Source organism: Pseudopipra pipra, chromosome Z (assembly GCF_036250125.1).
Source record: "Pseudopipra pipra isolate bDixPip1 chromosome Z, bDixPip1.hap1, whole genome shotgun sequence".
Taxonomy (NCBI): domain Eukaryota; kingdom Metazoa; phylum Chordata; class Aves; order Passeriformes; family Pipridae; genus Pseudopipra; species Pseudopipra pipra.
The window spans coordinates 63,598,926-63,613,002 of NC_087581.1; the positions used below are offsets into that span (position 1 = coordinate 63,598,926).

Consider the following 14,077-nt stretch of genomic DNA (forward strand, 5'->3'; position numbering starts at 1 on the left):
TGGGAGGCACTAACAAAAAATTGCCCCAAACACACACAAAAAAAAAAGCCCCAAACAAACCCCCCAAAACTCAAAGAGAAGATAATAAAATGTGAGGCATTTATTACGAATCTATGAAATGATTTCTGATCAGAAATTTCATTCTGCCCATCAATTACAGAATTAGATTTTTAGTTAAAGCCTACAAATAGAGCATGTTGCATTTCACTCGGAAAAAAAAATACAGCTGTTTCTATCTCATACCTAAAAAGATATATAGTGACTACACAGCAACCTTAAGCATTGGCAGTTCCACTGCCATTTCTAGCATGATGGTTCCTTGCCATAGCTTTACTCTAAGCAGAATTTTAATAATTCACTTGTATAGACTTGGGTTAGACATTCAAGAAAAAGGCTTAGTAACTTTAGCCCACAGAAAGAACCATACAAAAGGATTTGGACATTTCCTCATGTTTTTCACATCACCCTAGGCTCAGAATAAAAGGCTAAAAGCAGTGCAGCACAGACACTTTAAAAAAAAAAAAAGAAAAGCAAACCAACCAAAAGAAACACCCCGACCAACCAAAAAAAAAACCCAACTTGAAGCGCACAAACTCTGGACAGTAGAAACAACTGTAGAAGAGACATTCTGATTTAAATTCCTTTAAATATAAAAGTACATGGGCAACAGCTGATATTTTTTTTCGTAAAGGAATTAGAAGAGTAAAAAAAAACTATTTCAGAGTTTGTACTTGAAAAAAAAAGTAATAGCTAATGGTTTCCAGCTGTTTCACTAGGAAAAGTTAAATACCATAGCTTTCTTTATGGTCTTTTATTCTTTTGTTGATTCAAAGAAATAGCTTTCTCTTTCACTCACTTGAGCTGCATGTTTCTCTGCTCTGTACATCTCTCTTTCTTTTTCAGGAAAGGAGAAGCTTTTTTCATCCTTCTGAATATGGCCCATCCTAGCTGGATCTTATAATGGCACTCTGGCTGGGCCACAGACCCAGGAAATAGCCCAACATGTTAGAGAAATTGTTTTGAATGAATGCATTAGGCCTATTTCGAATCCTGCAAAAGCACCTCCAAACTAAGAACAGGAAATGGCAATAGAGTTCAGTTCCATTTGCTGTTCCAGTCTGTGAATGAGTGAGTTGCTCCAGTAAGGCTTTTACACTACCTGTTTTACAGGGGTCAAATTTTCAGACATTAGTTTGATCTTAGGTGTGAGTTTTGAGGTCTGTTATGTTCCTGTTCCAGCAGTTTGACCGCTTTTCAGAGACCACTTTTTGGATCGTGATGACTTCTGGAAATGCAAGAGCACACAAATCAGAAGTAATAAACTGAGGACATTGTTTCCCAACACCTGAAGTGGCAGTGTCACAAAAAGCACACCAGGCTGACCTTCTACATCACACCCAGGTCTCCAGAGTAAATCTCTCAGGCTGTTTAATTGTTTAGTTAATTTTTTTGTGCTGTATTTTACATTTTGGAATTGTTTTTTTCCAGTGGGCTTGCATGAAGTATGATTCCTGTAGGCCCATTGAATGAAATCAGCTTGTGGAATGCTGGCTAATAGCAACAGAATGCTGTGTCAAATTAAGGTAGCACTTTTATCAGAGTTCCTGCTCATCTGCAGGAGCATTCAGGTTGTTTGGGATGGGAACCCTGACAGACATTATCCCTTGTCCTATCACTACACGCCCTTGTCAAAAGTCCCTCTATCTTTCTTGTAGGTCCCATTTAGGTACTTCATATCACCTCTTTGAGAAGGATAAATGCAACATATCAGATTATTAGGATTTGGGGGGGTTTATCAACTGGTATATACTATTTCTCTCTTCACATTTGATCATGTCATAGCTCCTTAAAAATTAGCCAAGCAAGTAGGCAGATTAATTTGCCATAGTCTTGATATGGTTGTTCTGGTGGCTACTGGGATGTCAGGTGACAATTCTTGGGCTTAGGTGTGCAGGTCTTACCTGTGCATGCCACTGAAACTACAGGTAATAGTGAGAGTTTTTAGATTGCACTGTTAGCTTATTTCTCTGATCATTTCCTAAGATAAAGTGTCAGAAACAGGTGGTGGAATAGTTTTCTGTATTCTTTTCACATAGTATAAAGTGCACATGCACTTAGTTTACTAAGCACTTGTCTGGTGGGAGCAGAACAGAACAGTTTGTGGAAACATCTGGTTTTTACACCTGGAGCCAGGAGAGGTTGAAAGGACTGTGAGTGAAATGCGCTCCAGTGCAACACGGTAGCACAAAGGTTGGATAATCACAGATGACTTTAGACCTATCTTCAGATCGAGGTCTTCCAAACCTGGGCCAGAATTCTGTTACTATATCACTCCATCTCCTGGCTGTCTTTTCTCTCCTGTCTTTTCCCTCCTGAACATTGATGCCACTGTGTAGAAAAAAAATTGATGGACGATTCATCTAAAATGCCTCCACCGAGGCAGAGGCTACAAGCCATAAAGGATGCAGCTCAGTTCAGTGCATTCCCAGCCACTTCGCTGTTTTGCTGCTCCATCCACATAAAGGTAGGTGTGCTCAGCAAACTCCTGCCTTCACTTGGTGAAAGGGATGACTTTTCAGAAGTCGGCCGCTTGCTATGAACAGCAATGACACCTACGAGTGCTGCCAGCTGGTGACATTTGCCCCTTCTAAGTCAGAAAGTAACATGACAAGTGCTTAACACTGACCTAAAAAAAAAAGTGTTCTGATTTACAGAGCTGATTAGCCTACAAGATTTTCTGGTGCTCTAGGAGTATTCTGTGACACAATTGCTGCTGATACATTATAAATGGCAAATTTCAGAATGGTCTATTTTTGGTTTTGTGTTGTTGTGGGTTTTTTTAGTGTTTGACTGATAGAATGTGATACATTTGGCTTACATCAATGCACATAGTCTCCTAACTACTGCTACCCTTTGTGCCATATTTATTAGTGAATGGTTAGTAATTACCCACACTATGGCTTTTAGGGGTGTAGGTAATGTGTGGCTTTTACTGTGCCAGGATGCCTCCACTCACTAAAATGTATTCACCAGGTGGGTGACACCTTCAGATGACTTGTCAATTCACTTGAAATGCTCTAATTGCTGTGACATATTAAATATAATCCATGGTCTCAAACCATCTGAGGGCCATCTGTTCCATCAGATCTATTTGTTTTTAATCAGATCTGTTTGTTTTTCACCCCATCGCCTGCTGGGTTTGCCTCACTTTCACTTTGTGCCATCTCTGAGGACTGTGAAGAGCAGTTTGGAATAGAACCAGAGGCTGAACCATGCTTTGACATCATATTGTGCAGCAGCAGGAAAAAAATCATCCCACTTACAGTGGCAATGACACAGCTGAGACAACTTCTCCAGAGCAGCAAGGTGTGCAGGATGCAATAGCCAGTCTCACTCCTGCCCTGCTCCTTTGCTTCTCAGCTAACACAGCAAATTGCCTTCCACTTGCTGTTCAGCTTTCCCTGCTGCATGGAATCAGGATAGGAAAAAAGAGGGAGGCATGCAACAAAGCTGGATAGGAAAAGGTTTCCTGTAGCTCTTTCCCCTTGACAGAATAGGTCTCTGCTGGCCTAGACAGGGAAATTGAGAAAGGCAGACTAAAGAGCCCTATCACTGCTGAAGAGCCCAGACATGCTGCAGTGATCGCAGGCTCAGCACACCACTGGATTGCAGGCACTGCTGGCAGTTGCTAGTCCAATGCCAAACTGAGAGCAGGGTCACTCTGAACAGGTTTTTCTTATGTCTAATGGGTGTTTCCTGTACTTTACTTTGTGTCCATTGCTTCTGTCATCGTATACCACTAAGAAGGGTCTGTCTTCTTCACTCACCTTATCAAATGTTTATACGTAGGGATAACACCCCCCATGGGCCTTCCCCAAGGTAAACAGTCCCATCTCTTTCAGCTTCTCCTTGTGTGAGAAATGGCTTAGTCCGTTCATCATCCTTGTGGCCCTTTTCCGCACTTCCTCCAGTCTGTACTGTCTCTTGCACTCATGAGCCCTGAACTGGACCCAGCACTCCAGGCATGTCCTACCACAGCTGGGCACAGGGGAAAGATCAGCCCCTGACCTCCTGGCAACACTCCTAATGAAGTCCAGGAGGCTATTTACCATCTCTGTCATGAGGGCATATTACTGGGTCTTGGTCAGCTTGGTGTTCAGCGGGGCCCCAGGATCCTTCCCTGCCAAACTGCTTTCCAGCTGGGAAAATGTATTCCTCTGCATATACAGGCTGGGTCTGCTCCTCTCAATTGCAGGACTTTGCAATTCCCTGTATTCAACCTTATGAGATTCCTCTTGGCATTCTTCTCCAAACCATTGAGGGCCCTCTAAATAGTGGCACAGCCTGTGGCAGGAAGAATGTAGCAATGAACCATGGGAGTTGTGGTCTCCCGGGTTCTCAGATAATATTTGATTGTCATTGGTTAGAGGGTCACGTGACATGTTCAGGTGTGGTATTTAAACCTTGGCAGTTTGAATAAACGGAAATTCTGCTCTGGCACTTGTTCGTGTCTGAGTGGGGTTCGTGCCTTGAACAGCACCTCAAATGGCCGTCCGATAAGGGACTTCAGCAGGTTACCGGCAACCAGGAGCAGCAGCTCTGGGGAACCTGTCCGGGGGTGTCCATATCGCCAAAACCAAAAGGAAGAAAAGAAAGAATTCAGCACGCTGGGTTACCTCTGCAAAAAGGAACAAAAAAGGAAGAAAAAAGGACCAGAAGAAAGGACAACAGAGCTTCAGCACAGAGGTAACCAAAAATTGGCGAATATGGGAGGGTGGTTTACCCGTCAGGAGGGAAATACTCCAAAAATCAAACAAACAGCTGAAGCTATCTCTCAACTTTTACAAGAACAGAGTATAACCATAGAAGAAAGTAAGTTATGGGACTTAAAAAGTAAGTTATATTGGATTTCGTTGCATGAACCTGCACTACCTCTGACTGGACCTTGTCAAGTGTCATCTTGGAGGAAAATAGGGAACAAAATTATTGAAAAAGCCATTGAGGGAAAAACAGACGCCCTCAAGAATTTGGCTACATGGAAAGACATTATGATAGCCTTGAATAAGCACTACAGAAAGGCAAATGCACCCGGGAGAGTGGACTCCCCCCCCCTTCACTCCTTTCCCCTCAACCCCCCCCTTCAACCCCAGCCCCCCCTTCGACCGAGTGGGGCAGGGGGAGAATGTACGTTGGTCAGAGGGGATGGGGGGGAGGGGGAGCCCTTGGGGGGAACAGTGCAGTGGCAGCGTGTGGTGTGAAGGAGCATGGCTTGGGGGCTGACAGCATGAGCATGGCAGCGGGCGGGGATGCTGGCTTTATGCCAGCGCCCATGGCTGCAGTTGAGACCGTGCCATACAGAGCAGCAAGCGGTGCTGCTGGAGCCGAGGACCGTTACAGAGCAGCGTCTACCCCTGGACCGTTACGGGGTGACTGTTACACGGCGGTTGCACAGTCAACGTGCAGAAGGAGAGTGGCACCGGAGGCACCGCCATGTTGCCCCTGCCGTGCGCCGGAAGTGAAGCCGCCACCCCCAGGCTCAGGAGTTTTGCCAGGAAGGGAGGAGAATGACTATGATGGACAAATGGACAGTGAGTCTATAGAGGACACAGAAGGAGAAACAGCTTCAGAATTGGGTAGAGGTCCCTCCATAGGTTTATGGGATAAATGCAGGGAGGAAGCATCTCGTGCGGGTGATTGGAAAGTGGTAAATGCGTGCCCTGTTATACATCGACCCCCCCCCAAATTACAATGGGTCCCTTCTAGATGTGTCAGGCCTTATATTAGTCCTCCACCACAACAAGAACAAACACCAGAAGAAATAAGTGAAGGATTTGGATTAGAAGAAACATGACCAACAATAGTAAACACATCACAGAGAAAGAAAAAAAAAAAAAAAAAAGGGGGAAAGAGATATGGGTCTGTTCCCTATGTGTGTAAATCTACATTAACATTTCCTTAAAACAGGGATAATCACAAAGAAGCAATAAATGATACAACAGAACCAAAAGAAACATATAAACAGTAACCAATGCAGAACCAATAGAAACACATAAACAGTAACCAATACAGAACCAAAAGAAACATATAAACAGTAACCAATACAGAACCAAAACTCCATGAGTCAAACACAATAAAGGGTTTAAGTGTGCATGTGTAAGGGAGAATGAAACGGTGGCCACCGGAGTATGAATGAGAAAGTTGAGTGGACGCATATATGTGTGTGTGAACGCAAGTACACTTTATAGCAAGACATCTTAAACACTACTTCAAACAACACCACGTCAGACACATCTACAACCCAACACATTTCCCTTTTTAATAAAGATGATGCCATTACACAAAGTCACCCTCAGATAAAAGGTTATTCACACCTACAAACCCTGGGTAATTTGAGATTGTTTGAATATTGCACGAACCAATAAAGTTGTAAACAGTTCAATAAAGGCCTTGTGACAATAGGCTCTGTTTTTTATAATTAGTTGAAATAAGATTAGTTATAATAAGAATGTTAAAAATGCATTGTTTCTCAACTTGTTAATAAAAAGAGGGGGGAGATGTGGCAGGAAGAATGTAGCAATGAACCATGGGAGTTGTGGTCTCCCGGGTTCTCAGATAATATTTGATTGTCATTGGTTAGAGGGTCACGTGACATGTTCAGGTGTGGTATTTAAACCTTGGCAGTTTGAATAAACGGAAATTCTGCTCTGGCACTTGTTCGTGTCTGAGTGGGGTTCGTGCCTTGAACAGCACCTCAGCAGCCCTTTGGAGTACAGACATGCACATGCTGCCCTGCAAAGCTTCCTGCTACTCCTGCTATTGAGCTTCTTTAAGCTTGTCAAATTCCTCATCTTTCCTCAGCAGCTGTTTTCCCGTTACTCCATTAGTCCCAGGATCTCTAATCTTCAGGTTCTCCCCATATCAGACACACCCAAAGTCCAGCATCAGCTCTTCTACTGGGTACTGTCTCTACAGAGCCATTCTTAACCCCTATGTTCCTGTTCCCCTCAAGCTCTGCTCCTGGCTCATATTAAATTCACAGTAGCTTTATATATAATAATGCACACGTATATGTCTTAAGAATCAGGCCAAAGAGAACAATGCAGTGTTCTCTAAGACCATATGCTCCATATGCTGGAGACAGTTTCCATTGCCCTATCAGACCTTAATTTCCTTCAGTGGCTGCCAAATTCTAACAAAGGCTCTTTAGTTCTGTTTTTAAGACATGAAACTTTGCCTTGAACTGGCTTGGTGCTACTTACACATCCTTCCTGTCTTGGAGTGTCCCATCAGGAATCAGCTGAAGAACACGATGAAACCCACGAGTTATCCAAGTTCAAAGATCTGACCAACAAGAACAAGCAGACCAGCTCAGCTAAAGAAAGGCTACCCACATGCCTAGTCTGACTGGTGTTGGTAAGAGGCTGGCCAGTTTTCATTAGCATAACATTTGGTCCATTTTTCTTGCTGTCACACTGATGACAGGAGGGCTGTGAGCAAGTTGGTGAGTTGGCAGTGATGGATCTCACTCATCTCCGAGTTCTTTAAGCTTGCCAGGGAATTCTACCCTGTGGTATGAAAACCAAACACATTTTATTTCCTGAAGAGTTAGATCCCAAACAACTTCACAACACTTCTGCCAGAATATGTTTATTTTATTCATATTTGTATTCCATTGCTTCATCCCCTATGATTGGGTCGAAAAGTAAACTTTCCTTTTCTTTCAATAACTATAACAGTTAGTCTCTCTTCCCACACAATTCAACCATTGTTTAGTAACAAACAGAACTAAAAGAGCCGAAGACACACATGACATCATTAAAAAAATATTAACACACCAAACAGCGCTGATGAATGGAGGAGAAAAAGGAATCAACCACTTATTTTTTTAGAAAGATGCATCCCCCTTAAATATTAACAAAAGTAAGAAATCTATTGTGTGAGGAAGAGCAGGGAGGGTACATATGCATATGCTGATACTTCCACATCCATATGCCCACTCAAACACACACACACACATACACATTTATGTACATATCTATTTGTCTATCTATCTATCAATGTGCGCAGGTACATACACAGACACAAGTATCAGACTAGACAAGTAATTTATTTCTTTTCTCTGGGAGAATATCATTATAACTTTTAATTATATTAATGTCTCAGTCTGAAGAGACCAGACTGTTTGCTAAAGAGGATGAGTTGTGAGGTAGACCAAACTCCTCTCTCTCTGCAATTGTAGTGTCAGATTAAGGGGCTTTACTCGAGGAAAATTTGGAAAAACAGGAGAAATAACAACCCTTTATTAAGAAATATATGAATGTTGACAAAAAAAAAAAGAAGAAGGAAAAAAAAAAAAAGTAACACAAAAAAACAAAACAACACCAGCAACAACAACCACAACAAGAAGCCTAAAAGAGTACTCCTCTGTCCTTTAACACGGTCCTAACTGCGGTCTGCAGAGGGCGCTGTTGGGCCGCTGGAAGGTGTAGGGCCTGCAGTACCTGGTTGTGGTCGGCAGGGGGCGCTGTTGGGCCGCTGGAGCTGTAGGACCTGCAGTACCTGGTCGTGGTCGGCAGGGGCGCAGTGGGCTCCGGCAATCACCCGCGGGAAGAGGGGCACCGGAGGGGTGATCCCGGGCCGCGTGGGGAAGCCGAGGAGATGGGGGGTCCTCGTCTCCGTGGGGACAAAAAGGAAGGCAGGCTGCCCACTCCCACGGGAACTCACCGCTGTCTCGAGTGGCAAGGACTCACTGCAGTCTCAGGCGGTGATGTCTCCAAAAACTCCTGTTCCTCTCCCGTGGGCAAGCAAAACTCTCCGATGAAACACAGCAGCTCCGGCGGGCGGGACAGTCAGGCAGGTCGAAGCCAACAGGACAAGAGGTCGAACTCCCCAGGATTAACAGCCAAAAGGCAGCTAGACCTCCAGTCCCCCTCCCCAACAAACTGCCTGTCTGCACCCCGAGAGCTAGCCACCCCAAACCCCGCCTCTCACCTTCCCGGCCAGGGCTTCCCCCTTTCCTGCCTCCTCGCCTCTCCTTTTCTTTCTCCAAATGGGCCATTAACCCAGGCTGGCTACATCTTTAGTAATGCTAATAACCTCCCTTCCCCCCCCCCCCCCCCCCCCCCCCCCCCCCGCTCACTCCGTTTCTTTCCCTTGGAGTGGGGCAGGGGGAAGGAAAATTCCCTGATTTCCTAGTCTATAACAATTAATTACATCTGCATTTAAAACAGGAAAACTTATTAAAACACAGAAAAGAAACTTTAAGAGCTCTAACTTATTTGGCTAAACCTTGGAAATCACTGTCTATTTAGCATAAAACACATAAAAAACTAACTTTTGATCATTTTAGATTTAAATGTATACCACTACCAGGTTCTCAGTGTCGATTTGGCTTGCTTTGCCCTTGGAATAGTCTCCATAATTATTTTATTGTGTCTTTTATTAAAAGTGTCTTTTATTAAAAATTTCTTACAACATATACGAAAAAATGTCTAAATACTGACCACTTGTCTATACTGGGTTCCCCAGTGTTATCCCCTTTCTAAAGCCCATAGAGCATATTTCTATTTTATATGTAGTGCATTCTGTTTTGCTGCTCTTGCAGGTACCTCCTGCTCTTTTGCTTCTGGTTTTCTGAAGAGACAATGCACAGCCAGTTCTCTCTCTTCAGAGGGCACAAATGAGAGGTAGCCCTTCTGGAGGCACAGAGAGAGGTGAGAAAGGTACTTTTTGTAACAGCATTGTCCTTGAGGAAGAAAAAAGGAACACTGAAAGGCAGAAGGCTGGTCCTGAGACCTCAAGAACAAGCAGAAAAGGGAAAAAGCAACAGGAAGGAATTTGTAAGAGGGCTCCAAAATGTGTAATTTATTCAGTATGAAGTACAAAAGTGCTAAAATACCCTTTTAGTCTGCTGTTAATAGAGACTTGGTAATAATGGCCTCTTGATTACAAAGGGTACCATTCTCTGTATCCTGTATCTCTGTATCCTTTGCCCAGATCTGGAATTTGTGATTGCTGGGGACAACGTTTACCCATTACGTTTCTGCACATCTTGAGCCCTTGTCTGTAGGTCCCTGTAGAGTTACAAATTAACTGTTTTCTCCTCTTCCCTTGCCTTGTTCTTATTGAACCCACGGGTCAAAAGAATCAAACACCTTGTCAGGTGCTTAGAGCTTGAGTTCTTCGAGAAAACTCATTAAGTTTCATAAGTCCCCAACTTCTATCAAATCAGATAAAAAGCATTAGTTTCACCCCACACTCTTTGATAGACCCTGGGACTCCATCCTTCATAAAACCTAAGGGAGGTTAAGATTTTTTTCATGTTACATTTGCCACTATGGTGACACTAATCTATGTTCACACAAAGCAGAAGTTCATTACAAAATCTCTTATTACAGAGACAATCAAAGAAAGCTTAAATGTCTTTAACCACTGAAGGCAATTTTGATATCATAGGAACCTTTTGCACTCTGAAGTAATGCTGAGTGTGGTCTCAGTGGTCTCCTTCTTACAGTGCCTTAAACCTTAACACTAACAGCAACTCTAAAGGTAAGTACCAAAAAAAACCTTTTTAGGCAAGAAGAACAAAACCCGGTTGAAGAACAAGAAAGATGATAAAAAAATTACAACAAACAACGAATCCAAATAATAACCTCTTTCTCCCCTCTCTCCTCTGCCTTCCCCAATCCTAGAGACATATGGAATGCTGGGACTATTAGGAAAACATGTAAATGATAAGACCTGTTAGAAAGACTAATAACAACCAAAACACAATTCTGTCTGTTTGTGGTCCTGAGCAAATTACTGATGAAGCTGGGATCACAATATCCAAGAGGATGCTGCCCCCTTTCCTCTATGGGAAGGAGTAATATGACACTTTTATGTAGTGATGCCACAGTCCAGACATTATTCTTATTGGGTTATCAACTACTGGGGGAAATGGCCCATGGCACGAGATGGCCAGGAGGTGGCTGAATACCTCTGCTGTGGAAGCAAGAGTACCTGTTGGGAGATACTCAGTTAAAGGCCAAACCCTGCCATTTGGAGGAATCAAACTCTCTGTTCTTCCCAGTAGAATAAGCAAGCAAAACCAGTACACTTTGCACTCCTTTGCAGCTGGTTCAGCTCCTGTGTTATAACGGGGTTTTCCCAACACAGGAATTTCGATCATGTCAAACACAAATCCTCTAGGATTCAATTATGCATTTCCCTCCTTTGCCTCATACAGTGTGCTGTACAAAAAAAGAAAATAGTTTAAGAAAAAAAAAGGAAAACACTCCAACAGATAAGATTTGCATTCACAAAATTAATGCATTCACCAGGAATGTAATTCTGCTTAATCTTCAGACTGAGCTACAGCGAACAGACTCAAACCAGCATATAGTAAGTAGTGTAATAAAATGAAGAATAAATTGTGCATAAATTATACATAAAATACCATGTTTTTCAATTCCACACGTTTGTCTCTTCATGTTAATCTTTCAAATATTGTGCTGTCCAGCCAGAAGAACACCAGACGGCAACTGTCCGCAGCAAAATTCAAGAGCACTGTATCAGCTACAGCTCCATGTCAAGCAGTATCACAGTCCAGGCACTTTGGAGGAGTTCAAGAAACCCTTTCACATGCAACTGAAGTTGTAATTCCAGGCAGTTGTCATCTACATGAACCACATGCTATCTTCCAAAGATGGAACATTTTTCATCTTCTTTAAAATGAGGCAACTAAGCTCAGCAGTAGCTGTGGCAATGAATTCCACAAACTAGTTATAACCTGCAAAAGTGCCAGCAGACCAGAAATTATCTGTGTGCACATTCCAATCCCCAAAGAATTAACCTGATTGCGAAGACCACCAAAGGAGGTAGGAACACTTAGGTCCATCCCCTTGAAACCAAAGGATAAAGTCTTTTGCATAATTCTAAAGATGCAGAAAAGCCTCCACCATAGCCACACTAAATGTTCACAGACAAAAGCACTTTTCCCCAGCAAGGATGTGATCATTTATACTTACAAGCCCAGATTTAAGCAAGCAGGCAAGTAAATCAGAATATGCTACAACACAAGCTAGAAAAGGTTTGCTGTTATTCTTTAGTGTCTGCTACCCCTCTGTTTCATCACTGGATACTCCACGAGATTTTCTTCTGATGCTGTCTCAGAAGATGTAAACATATCTAACTCGGTTGAGAAGAAGGCAGCAACAGGGTTCAGCACTTACTCAGGAAAAGTAATCTTTCACAATAACACAAGTGTGCAAAATTCCTTACAAGGCACAAAATATGTAGGTGTGTTCCACTGGATTCACATTTATTCAATAGTCTCTCTCTTGTGATCCCTCTGTTAAGTATCACTCTTTTTTTTCAGAAGAAAGCCTCCTCTATTTGGCATAGAAGACTTGATTTACTGCAACAGATCCTTCCAGGCTGTCCATACATGTATTAATTAAGTTGGATTGAGTTCTGGAAAAAAAATTTATGTTAGTCCAGTATGGAAAGGAAGTCACACTGCTGGACACTGTTTAGATGCAACAGAAACCTTCAATTATCCCCCCCTGCTCTACCCTTTATACTACTCACCTTTACTGTATCTTCCGCCAAGTTACAAAAATTAAATTTCTTTTTCTCTGAAAAGATGAAACCTTAGGGTGACTGAGAAGGATCCTTTTTCTAAGGGAACAGAAGGCTATGAAATTACATGACAGATTGGTGTATTCATAGAGTACTTCAGGAAAATGCTGACTACAGCAGAGATACTGAGCAGATTTGCTGTCAGTCACAGCTTAAATTGAAAGAAAATACCTCAGCACTGCATAGCTACATCTGGATTCCTGCTCATGTAATTGAGATCGAAAACCCTCCCATTGTCATTCAATTAGGAGTCACAATGAAACAAACTGACTGATCAGCTGAGGGACATGGCTGTCTTCCTGGAAACACAAGGCTCACTGGCATTTGGGAATGGGGGCCAAGCCTTGGGTGGCCTGGTGCAGGGTGGGGGGCATTAAAGGCTAAGTCTTCTTCAGTTCCAGAATCTCTTAATAGTCTGCTGCAGTTAGGAAAGAAAGCACATACCAAGAAACAAAAGAAAAGGAAAGTAAGATTGCAGCTAACCATACAGTTTCATTTGAAAACAACGAATCTGGAGGCCAGCCCAGGGACCTAAATTTCAATAAAGCTTTAGCAGCAGAAGCACTGCCATTGTTTGTGGCTGAAGAGGTTCTTATTCCTAATAAAGGAGCTAGAACTAATATGACTATTCTTTTTCTCAGTAATCTATGTTGCTCAGATGAGGTTCTTAGCAGCATCTTCAGGGTTAAGAACACTGACAGTGGAAGGAAGCAAGTAACTGTGGTTCCCAACTTTCAGGGATTAACAAGCAGGCTCAGTCCGTGAGGGCTGTCACATTCTTGAACTCTGCAGCAGGAAGGAAATTGGACTTTACTTTTCTTCAGTAGGTAGTTTTTAGTGACACATCCTGGTTGTCATCTCTTTCTGTAAAATGAGAAGGAGAAATAAAAAAGCAAATGGCATTTGTGACAAAGTGTGCACAGGCCTCTTCTCTGTCAGTATTTCTGCATCTCTGCAAATCCAAGTGGTTTTATATGCCACCATGGTTCTGCCTCTCTCTGTCACTTTCAAGGAAAATGAACATAACTGGCAATTAGCATATAGCTTTAATAACCTAATAAATCCCTAGCCATGTCAGGTAAAAGGTGCTGCACCCCCCCCCCCCAAAAGAAATAAATCACCTGCAAATGCCAGAAACCTTTTAATTTAATATAAGAATAAGGATTCCAATCATTCTCATTGAACCTGTTGCCAACATGAATCCTAGATATACCTTCTTTGTCTAGTTATTTCTGCCTACACATGGACAAAAGGGCACATGTACACAAATCTTCTTGAGGACTTGATCAGAACTGTGGCTTTCATCTCTAGGATGGGGTCTTGAATCATTCACTGATTCCATTAGGAACTGGGATTTAGGATCCACATAGAATTTTATTTGATCTGATTTACAGGCACTCAGATACAAACTATCTGATAACTGGCTGCTCCATTCTATAAAACTTCATATTTGCCA

At 42.6% G+C, this 14,077-nt stretch overlaps 1 protein-coding gene across 9 annotated transcripts in view; it reads right to left on the reverse strand.

Annotated features, from left to right (window-relative positions):
- Positions 1-9,210: 9,210 nt before the first annotated feature.
- MOB3B (MOB kinase activator 3B) overlaps positions 9,211-14,077 on the reverse strand; it is a 90,146-nt gene continuing 85,279 nt past the window's right edge. For 7 of the 9 annotated variants that reach the window (XM_064641989.1, XM_064641987.1, XM_064641988.1 and 4 more), the window contains one exon: positions 9,211-13,485. In XM_064641989.1, coding sequence (XP_064498059.1) covers positions 13,456-13,485 — 30 coding nt within the window. In that variant the 3' untranslated portion in view covers positions 9,211-13,455. The remainder of the gene's footprint in view (positions 13,486-14,077) is intronic. The other 2 variants (XR_010426732.1, XR_010426733.1) reach the window with 2 other exon arrangements.